At 36.3% G+C, this 22508-nt stretch overlaps 1 protein-coding gene across 5 annotated transcripts in view; it reads left to right on the top strand.

Annotated features, from left to right (window-relative positions):
- Nucleotides 1–18174, top strand: part of LOC115220344 (peptidyl-prolyl cis-trans isomerase FKBP8) — a 37975-nt gene extending 19801 nt beyond the window's left edge. For 2 of the 5 annotated variants that reach the window (XM_036509846.1, XM_036509844.1), the window contains exons 7-12: nt 1799–1910; nt 5786–5875; nt 7849–7926; nt 11165–11194; nt 16292–16417; nt 17936–18174. In XM_036509846.1, the coding sequence (XP_036365739.1) occupies nt 1799–1910; nt 5786–5875; nt 7849–7926; nt 11165–11194; nt 16292–16417; nt 17936–18010 (511 nt within the window). In that variant the 3' untranslated portion in view covers nt 18011–18174. The remainder of the gene's footprint in view (nt 1–1798; nt 1911–5785; nt 5876–7848; nt 7927–11164; nt 11195–16291; nt 16418–17935) is intronic. The other 3 variants (XM_036509845.1, XM_029790448.2, XM_029790449.2) reach the window with 3 other exon arrangements.
- Nucleotides 18175–22508: the final 4334 nt, after the last annotated feature.

Here is a 22508-nt window from a genome sequence, read left to right as displayed (position 1 = left end):
TGGATCTACTCCAGCACAGTTATTTGCCATTTGTTTTAGGTTATTTGTCATCTCTTTTGTGAGATTTGTCATCCAGGGATCAGCTTTCATTATTTCTGCCTGTACCTTCTTTGGCCTTTCTCTTCTACGAGTTTCTTCCACTTGGATCCCTTGGCATTTCTTTTCACAACTGTCTTCCTTCTTATGTATCACATGTCCATACCAGTGTAGTCTCCTTTTTCACAAACCACATCTGATTCCTCTTATACACAGAAATCAGATGTAGTGTGTAAGAGAAGAGCTCATTCATGCTCTGTTATTCATTCACTCTTACATTGCACATCCTGCAAAGTATGTTCAACTTGTTTCTTTTCAGCCTTCATACATAAACATTTAATTCTTTTGTTACCATATTTCTGCTGAGATGCTCTGTGTTTATTTCAATTAATTTTAAATATAACAAAGAATTTAGTAAAATAACTTGGTTATCATTAAGCCAGTGTTAGGAACATAAATTGTGACTAAAGTTTGGTGGAAGATTTTAATTCAAAATTTATGAAAACAAGACATTTGTACTACAGAGCCAGAGACGGTTTCAGCCAGGTTGGTATCAAAAGGGTTAATGCATGTACAGAGAGAAGAAAGAAAAGTTTCTTCCCTTCTGAAAATTTTCTCTACTGTTCTTGATGTTGGACTATTTTCTGCTTCTTTCCAGTTGGCTCCCTGTTTTTTTTTTGCCCCTCTTCTGACTCCCTTGTGGGTTCATATGTTTCTCTGAAAGAAGACCTGCCTCCCCCAGATCTTGTTAGTTTCGAATTGTCATCAATGCTTCTGTAACTGTTTTTTTTCTAGTAGGGATGTTGGTCCTGTGTTAACCCATTTTTACTTCTGGGAAGTGTCGATCCATATTAGTTTGGCATCTATCCTTTGACCTGTCCAGCATGGGAGGTCCTTACAAGGAGCTTGTACTCCACTGGCATAGCTCTCAGGGTTATTGAGGTATATAACCCACCACATGGAAATAAGAACCAGACCTTATGATGGTCCTACATCAATTGGTGAACAGTTTTTTTAATGTCCAGTCCCTAACTGTAGTCACTGTCTACCTTTCATACTGCTTAATGTTATTCGTGCTTGGATATTACGCACACAAGGCTGTGTGTGAATGATGTAACAGCACCAAACAAACATTTAATAATAACTTTTATTTTACCGCATAAGTAATATTAAGGTAAGTCATGAATTATAAAGTTCCACTGTAAGTGAGCACAATTGAAGGAATAATTCAGTAGTGTTCATAAATAGTTGATTACAAAAGCTCTGTACTAAAGTTTGTCAAGACTGAAGAAAATATATACACTAGCTTCATATCGGTCAAGTATGTTGAACAGAAAGTCATTAAAATGTCTATTATAAACGGCAAGAGTGTGTGTGGAGCTGGACTGCAGGTTACTAAGCACTCTGAAAGATGGTGCTAAAAACAACCTTTATATAATAACCCTTGTATTGAGACGTTCCAGAAAGATCTAGAAAAACCTGTCAGGTGAAATCTGGCTGCTGATTGGTCAACTCGACCTTTCATGTGAACAAGGTTGTTTCTTGTTGTAACTTAAGCTTCATAATTTAACAACTCAGTTTCGAGTTTTGTCACATTATATATCCAACAGATCGTACTTAACTCATCTCTCTCTCTCTCTCTCTCTCTCTCTCTCTCTCTCCTACTTCTTCAAATGTTTCCTCATTCAGTGACCACCACACCTCCCTACTCTACAGCAGCGACATATTTCTTACACATGTATTATTGTTATCTCTGAAACAGGGCCATTAGTATTATTGATCAAGAGGATAATTTGGATATAACGGAGAAATCAGACCAGATTCCTGGGGAAAAAATTAAATGTTTTAACAACTTGGCAGCTGCTCAAATAAAGGTAAATATAACTTCTTTAGTATTTCCAACATTTGTTCTATTTATATCTGTTTTGTTACTGTTGTCATGGTTACTTTTTTTAATGTTGCAATGTTACTATGGTCATTTTCATGATGCTGCTCTGGTCTGCTTCGTTATCTCATTGTTGATATGGTCATTCTTTTTTTTTTTAATGTTACCATGATCATGTTTGTATCCCTTTAAGCAGACTAAACCAACCTATCAGGTTTCCATTTTATTTCGAGAAGGAAGAAAATGTTGATTTCTTCATGAAAATATAAAATGTAGGAAATATACATACATACATATATGCATACACACACACACATATACATATATAGAAATACTAATACACATGTTTACATACATACACATATTTACATACATACACATATATTGGCTTTGAATTTTGCCACAAGGCCGGCCAAATACAGAGAGGAGTTAAGTCAATAACATCGACCTCAGTATTCAACTGGTACTTATTTTATAGACCCCAAAAGATGAAAGGCTCAGTTGACCTTGGAAGAATTTGAATTCAGAACATGAAGATAGACAACACACTGCTAAGCATTTTGTTTGGCATGCTAACAATTTGGCCAGCTGACCGTCTTAATACACACACACATACATATATTAGTATGGAAAATATAGTATATCCAAAAATACAGTTACTTTTTTTACATAATTATAATTAAGACAGTGTGTGTGTCTGTGTATCATCATCATCATCGTTTAACGTCCGTTTTCCATGCTAGCATGGGTTGGACGGTTCAACTGGGGTCTGGGAAGCCAGAAGGCTGCGCCAGGCCCAGTCTGATGGCAATGTTTCTATGGCTGGATGCCCTTCCTAACGCCAACCACTCCATGTGTGTAGTGGGTGCTTTTTACGTGCCACCTGCACAGGTGCCAGACGAGGCTGACAAACGGCCATGGTTGGATGGTGCTTTTTACGTGCCACCGGCACGGGGGCCAGTCGAGGCTGACAAACGGCTACGATCGGATGGTGCTTTTTACGTGCCACCGGCATGGGGGCCAGTCAAGGCTGGCAACGGCCACAATCGGATGGTGCATTTTATGTGCCACCGGCACGGAGGCCAGTCAGGGCGGTGCTGGCAACGGCCACATTCGGATGGTTCTCTTACGTGCCATTGGCACTGGTATCACAGCTACAATTTCCATTGATGTTGATCGATTTTGATTTTGATTTTCATTTTTTCATTTTCACTTGCCTCAACAGGTCTTCATAAGTAGGGTTTGTGTCACAAGAAGGAAAGGTATGCATAAGTGGGCTGGCTACGTCCCAGGTAGAGGCCATGGGTTATGGTCTCACTTGTCCTGGTGGGTCTTCTGTATATATATATATAAATATATATATATATTGGTATGGTCATGTACTACTGATGAATGAGGAGCGATGTGTGAAGAAGTGCCACTCTTAAACAGTTGAAGGAATCTGGGATAGAGGTAGACCCAGGAAGACATGGAATGAGGTGCTCAGGCATGACCATCGAACGTTGGGCCTCACAGAGGCAATGACAAAAGACCGAGACCTCTGGGGATATTCTGTGACTGCGAAGACCCGACAAATGAAGTGAGTTCACAGCTCGCAGGGCAGCCTGCTGTGCTTACCTTGGATCGTAGGGTGACCTGCTGTGCTTGAGGAGACCTATTGAGTCAAGTACATCAACATAAAAATCAAATGGAAATTGTAGTTGTGATACCTGTGCCGGTGGTACGTAAAAAGCACCATCCAATTGTGGCCATTGCCAGCCGCCTCTGGCCCCTGTGCTGGTGGCACGTAAAAAGCACCCTCTACACTCACAGAGTGGTTGGGGTTAGGAAGGGTTTCCAACTGTAGAAACACTGCCAGATCAGACTGGAGCCTGGTGCAGCCTCCTGGCTTCCCAGACCCGGTCGAACTGTTCAACCCATGCTAGCATGGAAAATGGACGTTAAACAATGATGATGATGATATATGATTATATGATTATGGTACCTCAGTTGAGACACCAGAATTTAGTACGTTATTATCCATACAATTCTAATCACCTTATATATATATATAAAAGATGGAGGTAGAAATAGCACAGAAGTAAGTCTAAGACCTTTCAATTTAAGAGGGAATTTAATAAAAGATTATATGAATAAAAATATTACCGGTTTCAATATATTTCATCTTATGAAATAACAGTAAAAATTTATAAAAATTTGAAGTAAAAACAGTTTATCTTCTGTCTGGTGGTCATATATATATAACAGTTACTTTTTTTTACATAATTATAATTAAAACAATCTGTATATGTGTGTGTATGTGTTATATAACATCATCATCATTTACCATCTGCTTTCCATGCTGGCATGGATTGGAGCTGGATGCCCTTCTGGTTGCATTCTTACTACCTAGAGAACCATCTGTGTCTTGTGTGGAAAGTGAATATTTACTGCAAAGAGTCGAGTGATTTTGGAAGTAAGGGTGGAAGGGTATGAGGAATGCTAGTTTGGTTCAGTTGATGGTGGAATGTAGTCAAGTAGTTGCGGGGATTAGCAGCAGTTTGTGTGTGTGTGGAGGAGGACAAAGGGACAACTTGGGCTATCCTAATAGCCTTTTTGTAATGAAATACATATTGGATGATTACCACTCTTGCTCTTAAAGGCTCTCTCTGGACAAGTTAACCCCCTGATGCTAGTGGTCATTTTCACCTGAGTGGATTTGTACAATGTAAAATGAAGTGCCTTGCTCAAGGAAATGATGCACTGCCCAGTCCCAGAACTGAACTCACAACTTCACTGTCATGAGACTAATACCCTAATCACTGGGCCACACACTTTCAGTGACAGTGATACTAGTACTTTTTTATTAGCTTCAGTCAATTAACTGTGGCCATACTGGAGTGCCATCTTGTTAATTAGGGAGTGGGGAAATGAATGTAAAGGAGGAGATAACTCAGTGGAAAAAATTTGTGTTTCGATTTAAATTGGTAAATCAACCAACCATGCCCATCCTGTCTGTCTTTAAGAGATACTGTGTCCTTTTAAACCAGTAGGGTGTGTGTAATTTGAGGGAGATTTGGCTGCTATTTCTAACAAATCAAGTGACCATGTGGAGGGTCTCTTGTTGGTTTAGTGTAATCTAGTGGTTGTAGGGTGTATGTGGGAGCAAGGTATTGTAATTACCAATCAGCATTGGTCTCAAAATAACAATATTGGTGAATTGTTTGTGTAAATTGTTGTATTGATTTTCCATACAATTTATTTCCCTTACTGAACTTTCCTGTATACAAGTTGAATTTTTCAGACAAAAATTTACACCCCACCCACCACAAAAGATGGCTCTCTTTTTCTCTGTATGTATACATATGTACATACATGCATACATACATACATACACTCCATGAAGGCACATGGCTCAGTGGTTAGAGCATCAGACTCACAATCATGAGGTAGTGAGTTTGATTCCTGAACCAGGCTGAGTTGTGTTCTTGAGCAAGACACTTTATTTCACATTACTCCAGTTCACTCAGCTGTAGAAATGAGTTGCAACATCACCGGTGCCAACCTGTACCAGCCTTTGCCTTTCCCGTGGATGACATTGGTGGTGTGGAGAGGGGAGGCTGGTATGCATGGGCAGCTGCTAGTCTTCCATAAACAACCTTGCCCAGACTTGTGCCTTGGAAGGTAACTTTGTCGGTGTAATTCCATGGTCATTCATGACCAAAGGGGATTTTTTACCCTATATGTACCAAAATGACTTTGAAGGACCAAAAATTCCATGTGAAATGCAGTAGGTTTTGGCGAGATTGTGATGATTGTCTCGGAGTCTATTTTATCTTTTTATCCTTTAATAAACATCAAAATGTCTTTCTTCTGTTTTTGTAGATTGAAAGATACTGTGAAGCTATCAAATCTTGTGAAGAAGTGTTAAAACATGACCCAAATAATGTCAAAGCCCTGTTTAGAATGGGAAGAGTAAGTATACAATAGGAATGACTACTTTATTTTTTTATTTCGTTTATTTGTTCCAGTTATTGGACTGTGGCCATGCTGGGGCGCTGCCTTGAAGTTTTTAGTTGAGCAAATCGACCCCAGTACTTTTTTTTTTTTTTTAAGTCTGGCACTTGCTATATCAGTCTCATTTACTGAACAGCTAAGTTACAAGGACATTGACTAGCAAACACTGATTGTGAAGTGGTAGAGACACAAATATAAACACAAAGGCAGATGCACACACACACACACACACACACACACATGACAGGCTTCCACACAGTCTCTGTCTACTGAATCCACTCACAAGTTATTGGTCAGCTTGAGACTGCAGTAGAAGACACTTGCCCAAGGTGCCACACAGTGGGACTGAACCCAAAACCATGTAGTTTAAATTCCTTTTAATTCATTCCTATTTGCTAAAACCTCTCTTACACTCAAGTACGCTGGGTTTGACTGTTTTACAAATTTAGACGTATGTATTTTCGACTTTTCTTTTTTATTTGATGTCCTTCCTGCTAATAACCAATCAAGCATGAAGAATCTGTTTTTTAATCAAGTGAGTTGAGTAATCTAGCACTGCACAAGATAATGATGACTGCTTAGCTAATGATGACCTCATAACCTTAACAATCAGTAATCTAACTTGTACTTACTACATCTCAGATTAACAAAATGCCAGTGATTAAGCTGTTAAAATGAAGTCAAAGCACAGCAGCTATTATGTTTTTTTTGTCTTCATTAATCTAAGTAGCACAGTGTCCATAATCCCATTTACTTTCAGTGCCATTAATGTTAAGTTTGAATTATTGCAGACTCTTATATTGGGTGAATGTAGATTTGGCAAATAATAAAAAAAAAAATGACTTGGTTACAGTTAATTCTTTTGATACCAACCTTCTCAAGATTGTCTCTGGTTCTGTGATACAAACTCCTTGTTTAAAATTGATCTAACTGAAAACTTTTTGTCAAAATTTCATGTTAGCTTTTTGTTCCAAACACCTGCTTAATACTAAGAAAGTTATTTTACTAAATTCATCGTTGTCGTCGCCTTCCATGCTAGCATGGGTAATTTCAAAGCTTAATATGCTATCCTACAACATTTTGTATTGCTAGTCTGTGGAATTATCACACTCAGACTTAGAATCCAGAACAATTTTTCTCCAAAATAGTTTGCAATCAAAATTTAGGATGGCTGCAGATTTAATACCCTACTTTTACCATGAACAAGATAATTTAATGCAATATTGATCTGACATTTGATATATCACCATCCACAGTGAGCCAGGCCCCCGGTTCACTTAGCTTTTTCTTATTGTGTCTATTTCACATTCAGCAAAAACTTGTTCAACCAAAGCTGAAATTATTTCTCTGCATCTTTATTGTACATTGCAAATCCAGCAGATATCCATGATGCATCCATCCTGTTGTTATAGAGTAGTTCTTAAGAGTTATCATAGTTAAATAGGGAAGGTGATACCTCCCTGTGAGTTTATATCAGAAGTATTATGTGGGTGTGGCCTCATCAACATTTTAGGTTTGGGGTAAGATTATTTATTCTACTTTTCTTTAGTCATTTCATGAACATATTTTTCATGAATAACACTAAGCTTCAATTAATTTTTAAAAGTAATCAAGAATTTGGAGTGATTTTGTGAAATAATTAAATTTGTAATTATTAATGATGAATACTATAATTTATGTAGAAATACTTTAAAGTAGAGAATTTTGTATCATAGAACCTGGAACAGTCACAGGTGGTTTAATGTCAGAAAGTTCACCCATTTAAAAGAGAGAACCTAAAATTAGACTCAAGCTGATTGTAGACTATGATAGTAGTTTCAGAAATTTAATGTTGAATAACAGAGATGACAGAGGATATAGTGTTGGCTCTTGTTGACCAGTTTGACTACTGTGATTTCTTGTCTATGCTTAATTGTCATTCTTTCTTCTAGGCTTATGCTGCAGAAGGTGAAACAAAAGAGGCTATTGCACAGATGAAGAAAGCACTCAAATTAGAACCAGAAACAAAGGTGAGGGAACGGATTTTTTTTTTTTTTCTTTTTTTTCTTTTTTTTTCATAATTAAGTTTGTGTTAGCTATTGAATGCTCTCTGAATAAAATATGTGAATTAGGAATAATTAAATTGTTTAGAGTTAAAAAAGAGAAACAAAAAAAAACATGTTGGTTGTAAGTTAATATTGTTTGGAGTGTCTCTACAAATATGAGAGTTAACTCCAAACCTGTTTTAGTCTTATTGTCACCATCCATAGCAAAAAATATATAAGTCATTGTTAACATACTTCCTGAAGTAGTGATGAATCACAGAGAAAATGTACACTAGCGAGCTTTGAAAAACCAGAATAACTTTACAGAACCAACTATACAAAGTTTTCAATAGCTTTGAGGAATTTCAGTGACTGTGTGGAGATGGTGCTGATCCATTTATTGGTCATGTGTTATTACTTCAGTAAAGTACAGAAGTCTTCAGTTAACCTACACACCTGGCAGTGGAGCAGATAAGGGATGAGATGAGAGAGAGTGTGCGTTGTTGTTGGTTAATCTTGATCAAGCAGACATAGCCAAAGACATTCCAGTAGTGATCATTCCATCCTTTTTCATAGGAATTTCATTATCCTTCATCATCTCAGATTGTAGGCTGTAATATGAGGGAGATTTGACTATGATTTCTTGCAGGTCAAGCATTCTTGTAGAAGCTCCTTATTGGTGGAGAATTAACTAGCTGGAAAAACTAGTAAATTAGTTTGTTGTTTCATTGAGCCCCTATTAAATCTTTTTCATCTCCCTTGCTGGAGCCTAGCTAAGATAGTATTTTCTGCCTCAGTTATCTGCAAATGGCAGAAGATAGAGAATGCCATGAACTACTAAACTACCAAACTATTGGAATCTCTTTTTTTATGGGTTTGGAGTAGGAGGAGCAGTCACCATTTTAATTTTTATAGAGTTGCAGAGATTTCGTGGTAGAAACAAACCAAGACCCGGACAGAATGTCTGTAACTGAGTCAACTCTGCTAAAGACACTTTAAAGGAGCAGGTGGTATAGTGTTAAATTAGAAGACACATTAACCCTTTAGCATTTAAACCATCCATATCCAGCCAAAATACTCTATCTGTTTTTTTGTTCAAACCAGCCAGATCAGGTCTCTCATACCTACTCTACAATATCATTTAAAAAATAAACAATCAAGTCATCGAAATCTCAAAGCTATGAAATAGTACATGATCAATTCAAAACAATGCGAATAAATAAGCATTTTATTTAACAGAATAATCTGAATGCTAAAGGATTAAATCTACTATCCCAGAACTGGCAGAGTCCATTTGAGAGACTTCTGCTCAGTTTTTGATGACCCGATTACATTTTACAGGGCTTTTGTTGACTTTAGGCTATGGTAGAAAACATTTGTCCAAGGTGTTGCTCAGTGAGATTGATCCTGGGCCCAAATGATTGCAATCTACTATAATAATACTTTTGTGTTTTTCTCCGTCACAACATATGAATGAGAAAGGAAGAGGTGATGGCAGTCTTAGTAGTGGGAGCATTTCAACTCTGTGTGTGTATGTAAAAGGGAGATATGTGAATGTTTGTGTGTGTGTATGTGTGAGTGTGTGCAATGGAAGTGGGATGGTGAACATTCAATGCTGAAAAGAAAAATCAAACAGCGTTTCAACTCTGTGTGTGTATGTAAAAGTGAGGTCTGTGAATGTCTGTTTGTGCGTGTATGTGTAGAATGGAAGTGGGATGGTGAACATTCAACACTGAAAAGAAAAATCAAACAGCGTTTCAACTCTGTGAGTAAATGTGTGTATGTGTGTGCATGTACAAGGGAAGTATGTGAATGTATGTGTGAACCAGTGTTCTTTCAGTAACAAATGATGATCGATGTCACATCCCAAAAGACATCCACTCTCTGCAATGGGTGTGGGGGATGACCTTTTTAACTGGTTGAAATCCTTCATCCTCAGCCGAAAGGAGGTAGTCACAGTTCTAGGACAGCACTCTACACCATATGAGATGTCATCGGGTGTACCACAGGGATCTGTCCTTGGTCCCCTCTTGTTTGTGGCATACATTAACGACATAGATGCCAATTTAAAGAATGCCACAGTATTGAAATATGCAGACGACATCAAGCTGTACCTTGAAATCAAGAGGACAGATCCTGATGTCTACAACTCTTTCCTGCAATCAGACCTAGACACAATGCAGCAATGGATCACAGACTGGCAACTGAAACTGGCTGTGGACAAGTGTACCACCATGCATTTTGGGAGATAAAACCCTGCGTTCACTTACTCCCTCCACAACAATGATATCAAGAAATCCTCTTGCGAGCGTGACCTAGGCATCACTGTCAGCAGTGATTTGCGTTGGTCAAAGCATATCTCTAAGATTGTCAGGAAGGCCGAGGGTGTCTTGGCATCACTCAGCAGGTCTTTTGTTAGCCGCTCTCCAGCCATCTATTTAAAACTGTATACAGCTATGGTACGACCACACTTGGAATTCGCATCATCAGTTTGGAACCCCTATCTTGCACAGAACATTGACCTCCTGGAATCTGTCCAGAGACGTGCAACCAAACGCATACCCTCCATCAGACACCTACCATATTCTGAGCGCCTTGTTTCCCTGGGCATGGATTCACTGAAGCTCCGGCGTTTGGCGACGGACTTGGTAAACACCCACAAAGTTATCAACCACCTCACCAACAACAACACTGAACACCTTTTTGATCTCCATGTGTCTAACACACGTGGACATGCCTACAAAGTCAGAAAACAATACAGCTCCCATGACTTTCGGAAACATTTTTTCACGCTCAGAGTTGCTGAAGCATGGAATAAACTGCCTGCGTCAGTTGTTGACTGCCATGACACTGCATCTTTTAAGGCCCTCATGCTTTCCGAAATCCGCCGAAACTACACCTGATTATATATACACTTTAGATGAGTTGTAGTGCACCTGAGCACTGTACACAATTATTATTATTATTATTATTATTATTATTATTATTATTATATAACATTTACAAGTGTATTAATTTGATTTACCATCTATATTTATATATAAAATACTACAATTAGCCATCATTTTTGACAGCACGGTGCCCAGCTAGTGTTTAAAATAAAGGCTAAGGAAGTTACATCTTCTGCAACATTATTGTAAACTTTGTCTCAATTTTATAACCACTTCCCTTTGAAAAACTAAACCTGACAAAATCCCATTTCTTCTTTCCTTCTAAACCAAAGGATTTGAACGTGACAAAAAGAAAAAAAAGAGTATGTTAACCTTTTTGTTGCCACATTTCTGTTGAAATATTCTGCTTTTGTTTCAATTGATTCTGAAAATAATTAAGAATTTAATGAAATAACATTGTTATTATTTAATTAGTTTGGCACATAACATGAAAATTTGTTGGAAGGTTTTAATTTAAATCACTTTAACACTGGAAGTTTTTCTCATAGAACAGGAGTGGTCAGGCAGGTTGATATCAAAAGGGTTAATTAAGTTTTCATTGACTTTGAGTAATTATGAAGAGATTCATTAACCCAGCATAGGCACCATATTTTTTATGAAATATTCTGCCTCTGTTTCAATTGCAAGAATAAACAAGAATTTCAGAGGAATTTAGTAAAGTAATTTTTTTTATTCTATAAGAAGTTTTGTATCCCAGAATCAGAGACAGTTCCATGTATCGAAATGGTTAAATAAGAAAAATTGGAAATAGTGAGGTTGTATACTTTTAGGAAATATCCATCTAAGAGTTATCTCCAACTGTAGATATGTAACATTAATTACTTAATTATTTTTCATATGCAACATCATTCATCATCATCAGCAGCAGTAGCAGCATCATCATTCAATATCAATTTTTCCATGCTTTCATGGGCCAGATAGAATTTGTTGAGGGAGATTTTCTATGGCTGAATGCCTCTCCTGCTTCCAAGGAATGTTATATTTCCCATAGTCAAACATGTTTTTATGGAGGACTGAAAACAAGGTACCGCATGAGTGAAAATATATATAGGGAAGAGGATTTGAAAATGCTGAGGTCTTTTAAAGATGTTTATTGACTTGACCAGTTTCACTTTTTTAAATAAAGATTTTCAAATGTAAAATGTAAGGCTTTGTGTAGCCTTTGTTGTGTTAAAAAACGGTTATCATAGTTGTATTAAAATACAGTTATACAGTCTTTGATAATGATAAGAAAATTTTAAGAAATAGAATCTTTGACAATGATAAGAAAATGTTAAGAGGGGCTTTTTGTTTAAACAGTTTGCATAAAAGTGTTCAAAATAGGTAGTAAAATAAATTCAGAATTATTTATAAGTTCATAAAAAAATATGATTGTATAGAAGCATATATACAGAAAGAATTTGTAGACAGCATTTGATAAGAGAAAGCATGTATTGCTTAGTCAAAAACTTCATCAGAAATCATATTTAAGTATTTATACAGAATTTTAGGGGAATGACCAACCTTTTTTTCCTTCATCTCCAGTCTTGTATGTGTGTTGCAGGGTTGGTTGCTATTTTTAGAAATAACCATTTTTTTAACATAACAAAGGCTACACAAAGCCTTACATTTTACTTTAAAAAATCTTTTTTTAAAAAAGTGAAACCGGTCAAGTCAATAAGCATCTTTAAAAGATCGCTGCATTTTCAAATCCTCTTTCCTATATATATATATATATATATATATATATATATTACTTGCAAGTACTTAGTGACCCTGTCAGTACAAGTGCCACTTAAAAGCACCCAGTCCACATTGTAAAGTGGTTGGCATTTGGAAGGGCATCCAGCTGTAAAAAATCCTGTCAAAACAGTTACAGATGTCTGGTGTAGGCTTCTGCCTAACCGAATCTTGTCAAACCATCCCACCCATGACAGCATGGAAGGCAGATGTTAAACAATGATGATGATGATGATATATTATTCAATTAACACAATATATATTTGTATGAGCTACAATTAGTTTCATGTGATGAAGACAACTCAGACAGCATTTTTTAACACATCTGGTACTTTCACACAATCCTCAGGCTATGTATGCCCACAAACATGTTAAAAGATACTGTCTGAGCTCTTTTCATCTCATGAAACTAATAGTAGCTCATAAAAATATATATTGTGGTTATTAAATAATATTTATCTCACAACAGAGGGAGCACTTTTTTTGTTGGTTTTACCATCACAGAGCAGTACAGTATACAGGGTTGGCCAAAAATCACCCGACAGTAAATCAAAATCCCATAAATACTTAATATTATTCAATGTTATCTATTCATTCCAATTATAAATGCTTAATAATTAAATCCTGTGAGTTAAAAATCACTGTTTTTTCAACATTTGTCTATTTATTAGTGAAGTTTCACATAAAATAATTTTTTGTTTTAATCTTAGAATTAAATGGGTTTTGAGTTAGTCAGGTGACTTTTGGCCAACCCTGTATATATATATATATATATATATATATAGTCTTAAATGACAGAGAAATAGTTTGATGAAATTTTATTTTAACAATAAGAAAATTCAAATATCATGACAAATTATTTTGTAACTTAAAAATTTGTAAATAATTCTTATTGTTATATTTAATAATAAATAAATGACTTACATGCCTGCTTTAACCCTTTCATTACCAACCCGGCTGAAACTGGCTCTGGCTCTGAGTACAAATGTCTTGTTTTCATAACTTTTGAATTAAAATCTTCCGCCAAATCTTAGTCACAATTTATGTTCCTAACCTTAGCTGAGTGATAACTGAGTTATTTTACTAAATTCTTTGTTATATTTAGAGTAATTGAAAGAAAAACAAAGCATCTTAAGATAAATACAGTAATGAAAGGGTTAAGGCAAAATGCAAAAAAGCTTTCAAAATAATGCGGAATTTAAGCTACATCTTCAGGTGAAGGAAAGTCTTTCAATTTCTGTCTTCCAAATTACAAGCCTTTGGTTGGCTGAGGTTATAATAGAAAACACTTCCCCAAAGTGCCACACCATGGAACTGAACCAAGACCTTGTGGATGGAAAGCGGACTTCTTGACCACACAGCTATGCCTGTTCCTGTGAGGGCATGACATCTCACCTCTTACTATTCAGATTTGAATATCGATCTCAGATCTCACTTCCCTCATTCACAGATTGTTTGATGCTATTCTTTCATCACTGTTTCTGCTTCTCCCCCACACACCCAACCCCCTGCCTCAGTTATACCCATACTCGTCATTAAATTCTCTCCTGCATCAATACTAATGTAACCCTATTGAAGATGGTCACGCACATGATGAAAAGTTGCTAATGTTTAAAACGGTGATACATAATAAAGCTATTTATTGGTATGAGTAACTGAATAGAAAATTGATGCTGACAATGATGACAGTCATCATCATCATCATCATCATCATCATCATTAATGTCTCTTTTTGGAGATTTTTACCTGGCACACATGAATGAAAATCTAAACTTGTGTCATATTTGCTTTAAAAAAAATCATTTAAGATGGTCAAGGCACCTCTGTAATTCTTGTACAACCTTTCATTGTCATTCTATTATTGTTTCTTGATATTTTGTTTTTATCATTTTCATACTGCTTGTTATTATCCATGCATAACAACATGTCCAGCAAAGCTAAGTGAACCTTTCTCTTGCCTCAATTGTACATCATTCATCTATTTTGTGTTTCTACCTCATAAAATGCCAGTAATTTAATTTAAGTTAAATTTCATAATCATAATTTTTGATGCCCCTTGCTTGCTTTAATTTTTATAATCTTTCGTCCCTGATTTCTACAAACCCCATATCTTTCCTTATTTTGTGGTGATTTCTACTGCTTTTAGCATAGCTGTCCTTGATCTTTTGTATTGGCTGCCATTTCCGACAGTCAAGTCTTTGTCCCCTGGCCTTCTTGCATCTCTGTCTTGGCTGCTATTTCTGGTGGTCAAGTCATCCTCTTCTTGTTGCTGACTTACATAAACCCTTTCATCCATATACAAGCTATGACTGAGGAATTTAAGCCTGGCTGCCTTTGGGAGCTCCTCTATGCCTATGACCTTGTTCTTATTGCTAAATCACTACCAGAACTAGAGAAGAAATTTCAGGTCTGGAATCAAAGGGCCTTAGAGCTAACTTAGCAAAGACCCAAGTATTGATAAGTAGGAAAACAGACAAATTGCAGATCCCTTCAGGGAGATGGTCCTGCTCAATATGTAGAAAAAGTGTCAGGGGAAACTCCCTAATGTGTACCCAGTGCAAGCTATGGACACATAAAAGGTGCAGCAGTTTCACTAGATGACTAACGGAGAAAGTAGTCTTTACTTGTGGCAGATGTGCAGATGCATTAAACATCAGAAATGTACAAAAAAAAAGTCCCTCATATGCCAGGGGAGATCCCTAGAAGTAGCAGACAGTTACTTAGTTGACCTAATTCATAGTTGGGGTGGGGGTTGTTCTGAAAGTGTAGCTGCTAGAATAAGAATAGGCTGGTTGAAGTTCAGAGAGCTACTACCTCTGTTAGTAATGAAGGGCTTCTCTCTCAGAGTGAAAAGTGTATTGTATGATGCCTGTGTAAGAACAGCTATGCTACATGGCAGTGAGGCATGGGCTGTGACTACTAAGAATATGCAAAGACTTGAAAGAAATAAAGCCAGTGTGATTCACTGGATGGGAAACACCAGTGTGCATATACAACAAAGTGTAAGTGATCTGAGAGAAAAACTGGGTATGCATAGCATCAGATTTAGTGTGCAAGAGAGAAGACTGTGCTGGTATGGCCATGTAATGTGTATGAAAGAAGACAGTTGCATCAAGAGGTGCCAATCTCTAATTGTAAACCCTGGAAGATGTGGGACTAAGTGATAAGAAAGGATCTACAAATGTTGGGATTCACAGAGGGGATGACAGGGGGCTGAGATTCCAGGCAGTTTGCTGTGCTTAAAAAGACACATCAGGCTAAGTAAAAGCGTGGTTGCCCTTGCATTCAGGCTCATCTCCTGCAACCCCCTTCCAGCTGAGCATCCCTAATCTTACAGTCTCATTAGTGCTGGTGCCACATAAAAAAAAGCACCCATGCTAGTACTGGATTGGAGCACCCAGTATACTCTGTAGAGTGGTTGGCGTTAGAAAGAGCATTCAACCATAGAAACCAATGCCATGCCATGCCAAAACAGACATGGGGCCTGAACAGCCCACTCAGCTGGTCAACTCCTGTCAAACCGTCCAACCCATGCCAGCATGGAAAACAGACGTTAAATGATGATGATGATGATTCTCATATTTTGTCTTTGTGATTCTCTTGCTGTCTTTCTCTCTAGCTAGGAATTTACTTGTAGGTTATAAGATTGCTGTTATGTAACGTCTTGGGTTTCATTTCAGATTATTCATCAGGAATTATCGAAACTTACCAAAAAGTTATCGAAAGAGACACAGTCTGAGCGCAATATGTGTAAGAAAATGTTCCGAACTGATAAACCCCCTTCTAAACCCTCATCAGATTATTCGGTAAATTTCTACATTTTATTTTTATTCCCAAACCCCTTGACTTACCTGTATTTCATTATCTTATTTTCAATTCCATTATTTTTATGAATTTGTTTTGCAAAATTCCTTATGAGAAATCATGTGTTGATACAGACATTGTTATATTTTGAGAGGGTAATCTTTTCTTTTTTTTCTTGCCAAATAAACACACAAGCTGTATATTCATTCTTCACTCATTTATTAATGTTATTATTTTATCTTATGTCCATTGTCTGGAAATCTTTTGTCACACACCTGTGACCTCTTCAGCAACTCTTCCATTCCATGTGTATCCTCCTGGTTTGTTTAGTCTACTCTGTCTTTCTATATTCTGTTTAGTCCATTCTGTCTTTTTAGAAATACAGAATGGACTAAACAGAACAGGAGGATACACATGGGATAGAAGAGTCTCTGAAGGGGTCACAGATGTGTGATGAAATATTTCCAGATAATGGACATAAGATAAAATAAGAACTATAATAAATGAGTGAAGAACGAATATATGGAGCATGTGTTTATTTGGCAAGAAAAAAATGACCGTCCCAAAATATAACAATTCAATTATTATATATCATTTTTATCATTGTCATCATTTTACACCTACTTTCCATGCTAATATGGGTTGGATGAAGTCTCTTCTTATTCGGAGTTACTGCCCACCTAAACAGTTTGCGGAGACCACATCATGCTCACATGTTCCAATTTTTGGCACAGTTTCTTCAACTGGATGCCCTTCCTAACACCAACCACTTTACAGAGTGTACTGGGTCCATTTTAGTCTGACACCAACATCAGAGAGGTGGTCATGTTCTTGACAAGAAGACTAAAGGGTCCCCTCAACCCTGCAGTAAATCCATTTACTTAAGTCTGTGTGGCTAAAAAGGAATGAATAGAGAGCAATGACACAATACTGGGTGAATTGGTAAGCAAGATGAGCAAAAGTGTGAAGAGAGTAAAATGTGATTGAGGCGCGAAGGTGATAGAAGAGAGGTGGTGATAATGCTCAGGGTGAGTAATAGAATAGAGAAAGTAATGGCAGTCACATGCTTGCTTCTGAGAGAGAGGAGGGAGTGTGAGAGAGATTGAGTGATGAATGGTGATCAAAATGGGCTATGGATGTCACCCACAAATAAATAAAAAGAGGAGTTATGGCTGGTGACACGAAAGGGGTAACACTCTGGTATATTGTTTATAAACAGATTTAGTGCTACCCCTCACACATAAGTGTCTCTGGTGGTAGAGTGTGTACGGGTCCAAGACCCCACTCAAGGACTCGATGCAATGACCCTATCCAGGATCTGAACCTCTGATCTGACAATCGTGTGCCAAACACCCTAACCACAAAACCATTGCACCTTCAAAATGTGGAGATGTAAATATTTCAAATCTAAAGATGAGGTTAATAGTCTGAAAATTATAATTTAATTAGTAATGTCTTATTACAATCATTTAAATATTTTGTGTTCAATTAATTTTTTTCTTTTCATTTTGTCTTTTCAGTCTTGGAAATGGTCGATCATTGCTGGCAGTTTGGTTGTGGTATTACTTTCTTTAGGTGTTGCCTACTTCCGTTAATCAGCCATCATCTCCTAACTGCCACAATTCTCATGGGACCACTGAAAATTGATTTCAAATATAGAGCATTTAATATTTACAACTGAAAACTTAAAATAAAAAACAAAAACAAAAAGACCTATGCATTCTTATTGAAAAGCAAACAAGCAAAAAACAAAAAAAAATGATCTATAAAAATCTTCTCTTGCTCCTCTTGTCTTTAAACTTTGACCTTTGACCGTGATGAGCACAATTTTCTTTGTTGAAATTTTTTTTTAGGTGAAAGCGGAATCTTACTTTCATGATTCTTGTAGCAAGCACTATCATGTTTTCATAAAGTCTTTGTATTCATTTTGAAAGCTAAAATATCTTCTCAGGAACTTTGAAATTCTTTTGTTTTGTTTCTGTTCTGTTACCTTTTTGTTTTCTCTTTGCTTTATTTGCTTTTTTTTTCCTTTTAATTTTTACATATTTTTCAAAACACCTTTTTTTTTTTATATATATATATATATATATGTATATATATATATATATAATCACAGTAACTTAAATTCAGCAGAAAGAATGAGAAAATAACACTCAGAAATTTCTTGATATTTTACCTTTCTAAATAAATTGAGCTTATTGAGGTTAGGCAGAAGTGAGTGGGGAAAAGATATGTGCCAGCTTCTAAATAGTACCTAGTTGTGTGTTAATATTTGGTTGGTTTCTTTTTGAGTGGGAGAAGTTGCAACTGATGATTGTTGTTGTTATATGGCTCCAAGTCAAAGTTCTTCAGAGCCACAACTATGCCCCTCTTTTCAGAAATATGTAATATGTTGAAAACTTCATTATCCAATGCGTCCTTCCCTCCTTCAAGACAACAAGGTGTAATTTGATGGAAATTTGGCAGCTATTTTGAGCAGATTGCAGGACTACATATAGACCCCAATCATTGGCTCCAGCCAACAAGGGTGCCTGACTGACAGTTGTTGACTAAGCAATTGTGATACATTGTCAGATGAAGTTCTATGCAAGTTGAAACAATGTACAAACTACCAAGAACTATATCAAGTCCTGTCACACATTGATCCATTTAACATCCTTTTTCTTTCTTTTTAACACTAATGGACATATGGCTTTTTGGTTAAGAAGGCCCACTTAGCAAACACCTGGTTTTGGATTTGATCTCACTGCATAGCACCTTGGGCAAGTATCTTCTACCATAGCCTCAGGTTCATCAATGCATTGTGACTGAAATTTGGTAAAACAGAGACTGTATGGAAATGTATTATGTGTGTGTGTATGTATGTGTTTTCGCAGTCTTCACACTGATAGAATTTGAGTAGCAGTGATGTTTATATCCTCCATAAGCAAAATGTCCTGCTCAGTATTTTCGCATGTGAAGACCACTGGAATAAATTATCCTACTTGAAAAACAAGTATTAGTGACAGGAATGACATTGAGCAATAGAATACTGTCTCAATAAGTTTTGTCCAAACCATGCTGGCCTGGAAAAAGCAGATATAAAAATTGTGATGATCATGATGATGAATGTGTGTGTGTGTTTTAAGATTTGGAGATTTTGTTTTATTTTTATTTAAAAACTAATTAATCTAAGACTAAACGAAGAACAAATATTTAAACAAAATATGAACGATAGATATAATAGTTACATGAAAAGAAAACTCCGATGTGAGGTATTTTAAATCTTGTTAAAATAGACTTTAAAATTTCCATTAATAAATTATTGAACTGTTTAAAATATATATATTGTATGATAATTATGTATTGATGTTATACATGTGATCAAAAAAAAAAATACCCTCTCCTTCTGTTATCCTTTCTAGGTCATTTAATACTCACACCATCTCTAAAGGCAACCACTTTGTTGAAGTGGATTAACTTGTAACTTGCATGTTAGTCCAGTCACCTACTCTGAAGATATGAAACAAAGTGAAAAAACAAAGGGGAGAGAAGATGAGATAAATATTGTTCATTGGCAACTTTATTCAAGAGGCAGCTGATACATGAATACTCAACCTGCTAAAATTCACAAATCACATCCTATTGTCTTAAATTAAGGTTATGTTGAACAATGTAATTCCTGATATAGTAACAAAGTGTTTATCATAAATAGAATACTTTTTACCATAGTTTTGTTCAATTATGACTGATATGGGAATGCACAAGCACAACAAAGTTTATTTTGAGCCAAAGTCATATGATCAGCTAGATATAGCTGCCAAATTTCACTCAGATTATAATCTACTATCTTTTATTTGGAAACAGTACACTGGAAAATGTAGTTCCAAATAGACAAACAGATACCTGCAGCCACACACGTGTGTGTGCGTGGAATACATATATCCATATTGTATTATTCCCAACTAAAGACCACTCAGAAGGCAGCAATTCTGATATGCCATATACAAGCAACTATTAATATACTATACATCTTGTAGTTATTAACCACTGGGCAGTTGCTGTTAAGTCTGGTTTGGTGTATCCCTGATTAAATAAATACTTTGGTCAATGTCCAACCATAACCTGCCCACCAAACATTTTTTCTCATATCAGGGGCTTTATTGTACAGTGTGCCATTTTTTAAGACAGTAGAGTAAAATTTGTAGATGGTATGGCTGCTATTTCTAGCAGGTCAAACAACCATATATAGGCTCTTTGTAGCCTTGTCCATCTTGTTTTCATTGGGCATGTTGTCCTCAACAAAATAGTCATTAAAGTACATGATGCCTATTCTTAAGTTGTTAAGGGGATGGTTGGAAGGTTGTTGCTACATCTCTGATGGTTGTTGTCGCTTTACTTGTTTAGCCCCAGGTGAGCTCTGAGGGTGCAGTTAATGATTAAAGAAGTATCTGTCATGATCATCTAGTCTTTATTTCAAGGCAGAATGACATATATCTAGGGCCATGTTATTCAATGTGTCCTTCCATTTTTTAAGACAACAGAGTATGATCTGAAGAAGATTTGACTGCTATTTGGAGCACATTAGTCAATTATATATATATATATATATAGGGTCCCTTGTTGGCTCAACATCTGAGATGGTTGAATAATTAACTTAGAAGATTATCCTGTTTTATTAGCTCTTGAGGTGTCAAGATAGAGAAGGTTGCTTGATGCTGGGTTATGTATTTAGTTTTGTAATTCACAAATCTGATTTTTAAAGTCATTGTTGCCAACTTTGTCATTCCACTTAGTCAAATAATTACCTTTGATAAATTTCAAATAGATTCCTTTATTATGATGCCTTCCATTGCAAAACTGGCTATGCACCTTGTCTAAAAAACATACTCTTATAAGGCAAACCAAGAAGGAAGTTCTCTAAACCAGTGGGTGTCAAACGTATGGCTCACGGGCCAGATCTAGTTTGCAACTTAGTCTGTCTCTCAGCTCAATTTTACAAAAATGAAATTTTTTTTCTTCAAATATTCTGTAAAATATCACTACTATGCATTTAGATTCAGAGCCTGACTAGAGTTTTGATTAACACTAAATGAGTGCATCTTAGGGAATCTTTTGTTATCTCAACCAATAAAAAAGAAGCTTATGAATCATATAGTAAAAGATGTGACTTTCTTCATTAGTTTGACTATAAATACTGAGCCAAACGGAAGTATTTTCTTTTTCAAATTTACGCACATTTGTCCAAATGGATTCTGGTCATATGAGTGACATTGAAATAGTATATGCTTTCTGTCCATCATTGGTCTTCTCAAGAACTGTATGCATTCATTTGGAAAATTTCTATCTCATTCTCGCTACGAGGACTCTTAACAGAACTACACACACACACACATATATATATATAAGTGGATGAGTTTTTCCCACACATCTCTGCACACAAACTTTACGCTAACATCTCATGTTCTTTCCTTTCTATGTTGTTAATAAAGTTGTTATAATATTTATTGACCCCTTTCTCCATTTACTTTGGCCTATATTATTGATAGGGATTAAAGGGATAACTGTCCAGACCTAGCTTTTGAGATTTTTATTTATGCTTCAATCTGGTTGACAAAGCCAAACAAGTTTGACACCCTTGTTCTACTTGATCGTTCGATCTACTAGAAATAACAGCCAAATCTCGCACAAATTCCACCCAACTGTCTTGAAATGAGAAAAGAAAAAAAAAAAAGGCACATGGGATAACAAAGTTCCAGATATAGAATACCTGAGAAAGAAACAGAATGAACAGTCATGGTTAGAACACCTTTGATTATAGGTCTGTTCAGTCAGGAATAATGAATTAGCATTTTGCCGTTTTTAATTATGCTACACAAAACACATTTCTAATCATTTGGCTATATTTAACATGTCTTGGACGTTAAACGATGATGATGACATTGACACCGATTTGAATAAATTACTCAATACACATATCGCAGTGATAGTAGTCGATCCATTTCACTATAACCCCTGGTGTCACTTTGTACCCATAGTCATCTCATACAGCCAATAATGCATGAAATCGATGACTTGCACAATCGATAGTTTACCTGGGGAAATTATGTCTGG

The sequence above is a fragment of the Octopus sinensis genome, linkage group LG16 (assembly GCF_006345805.1).
Source record: "Octopus sinensis linkage group LG16, ASM634580v1, whole genome shotgun sequence".
NCBI classification, from domain to species: domain Eukaryota; kingdom Metazoa; phylum Mollusca; class Cephalopoda; order Octopoda; family Octopodidae; genus Octopus; species Octopus sinensis.
This window is presented reverse-complemented; position numbering and strand designations above follow the sequence as displayed.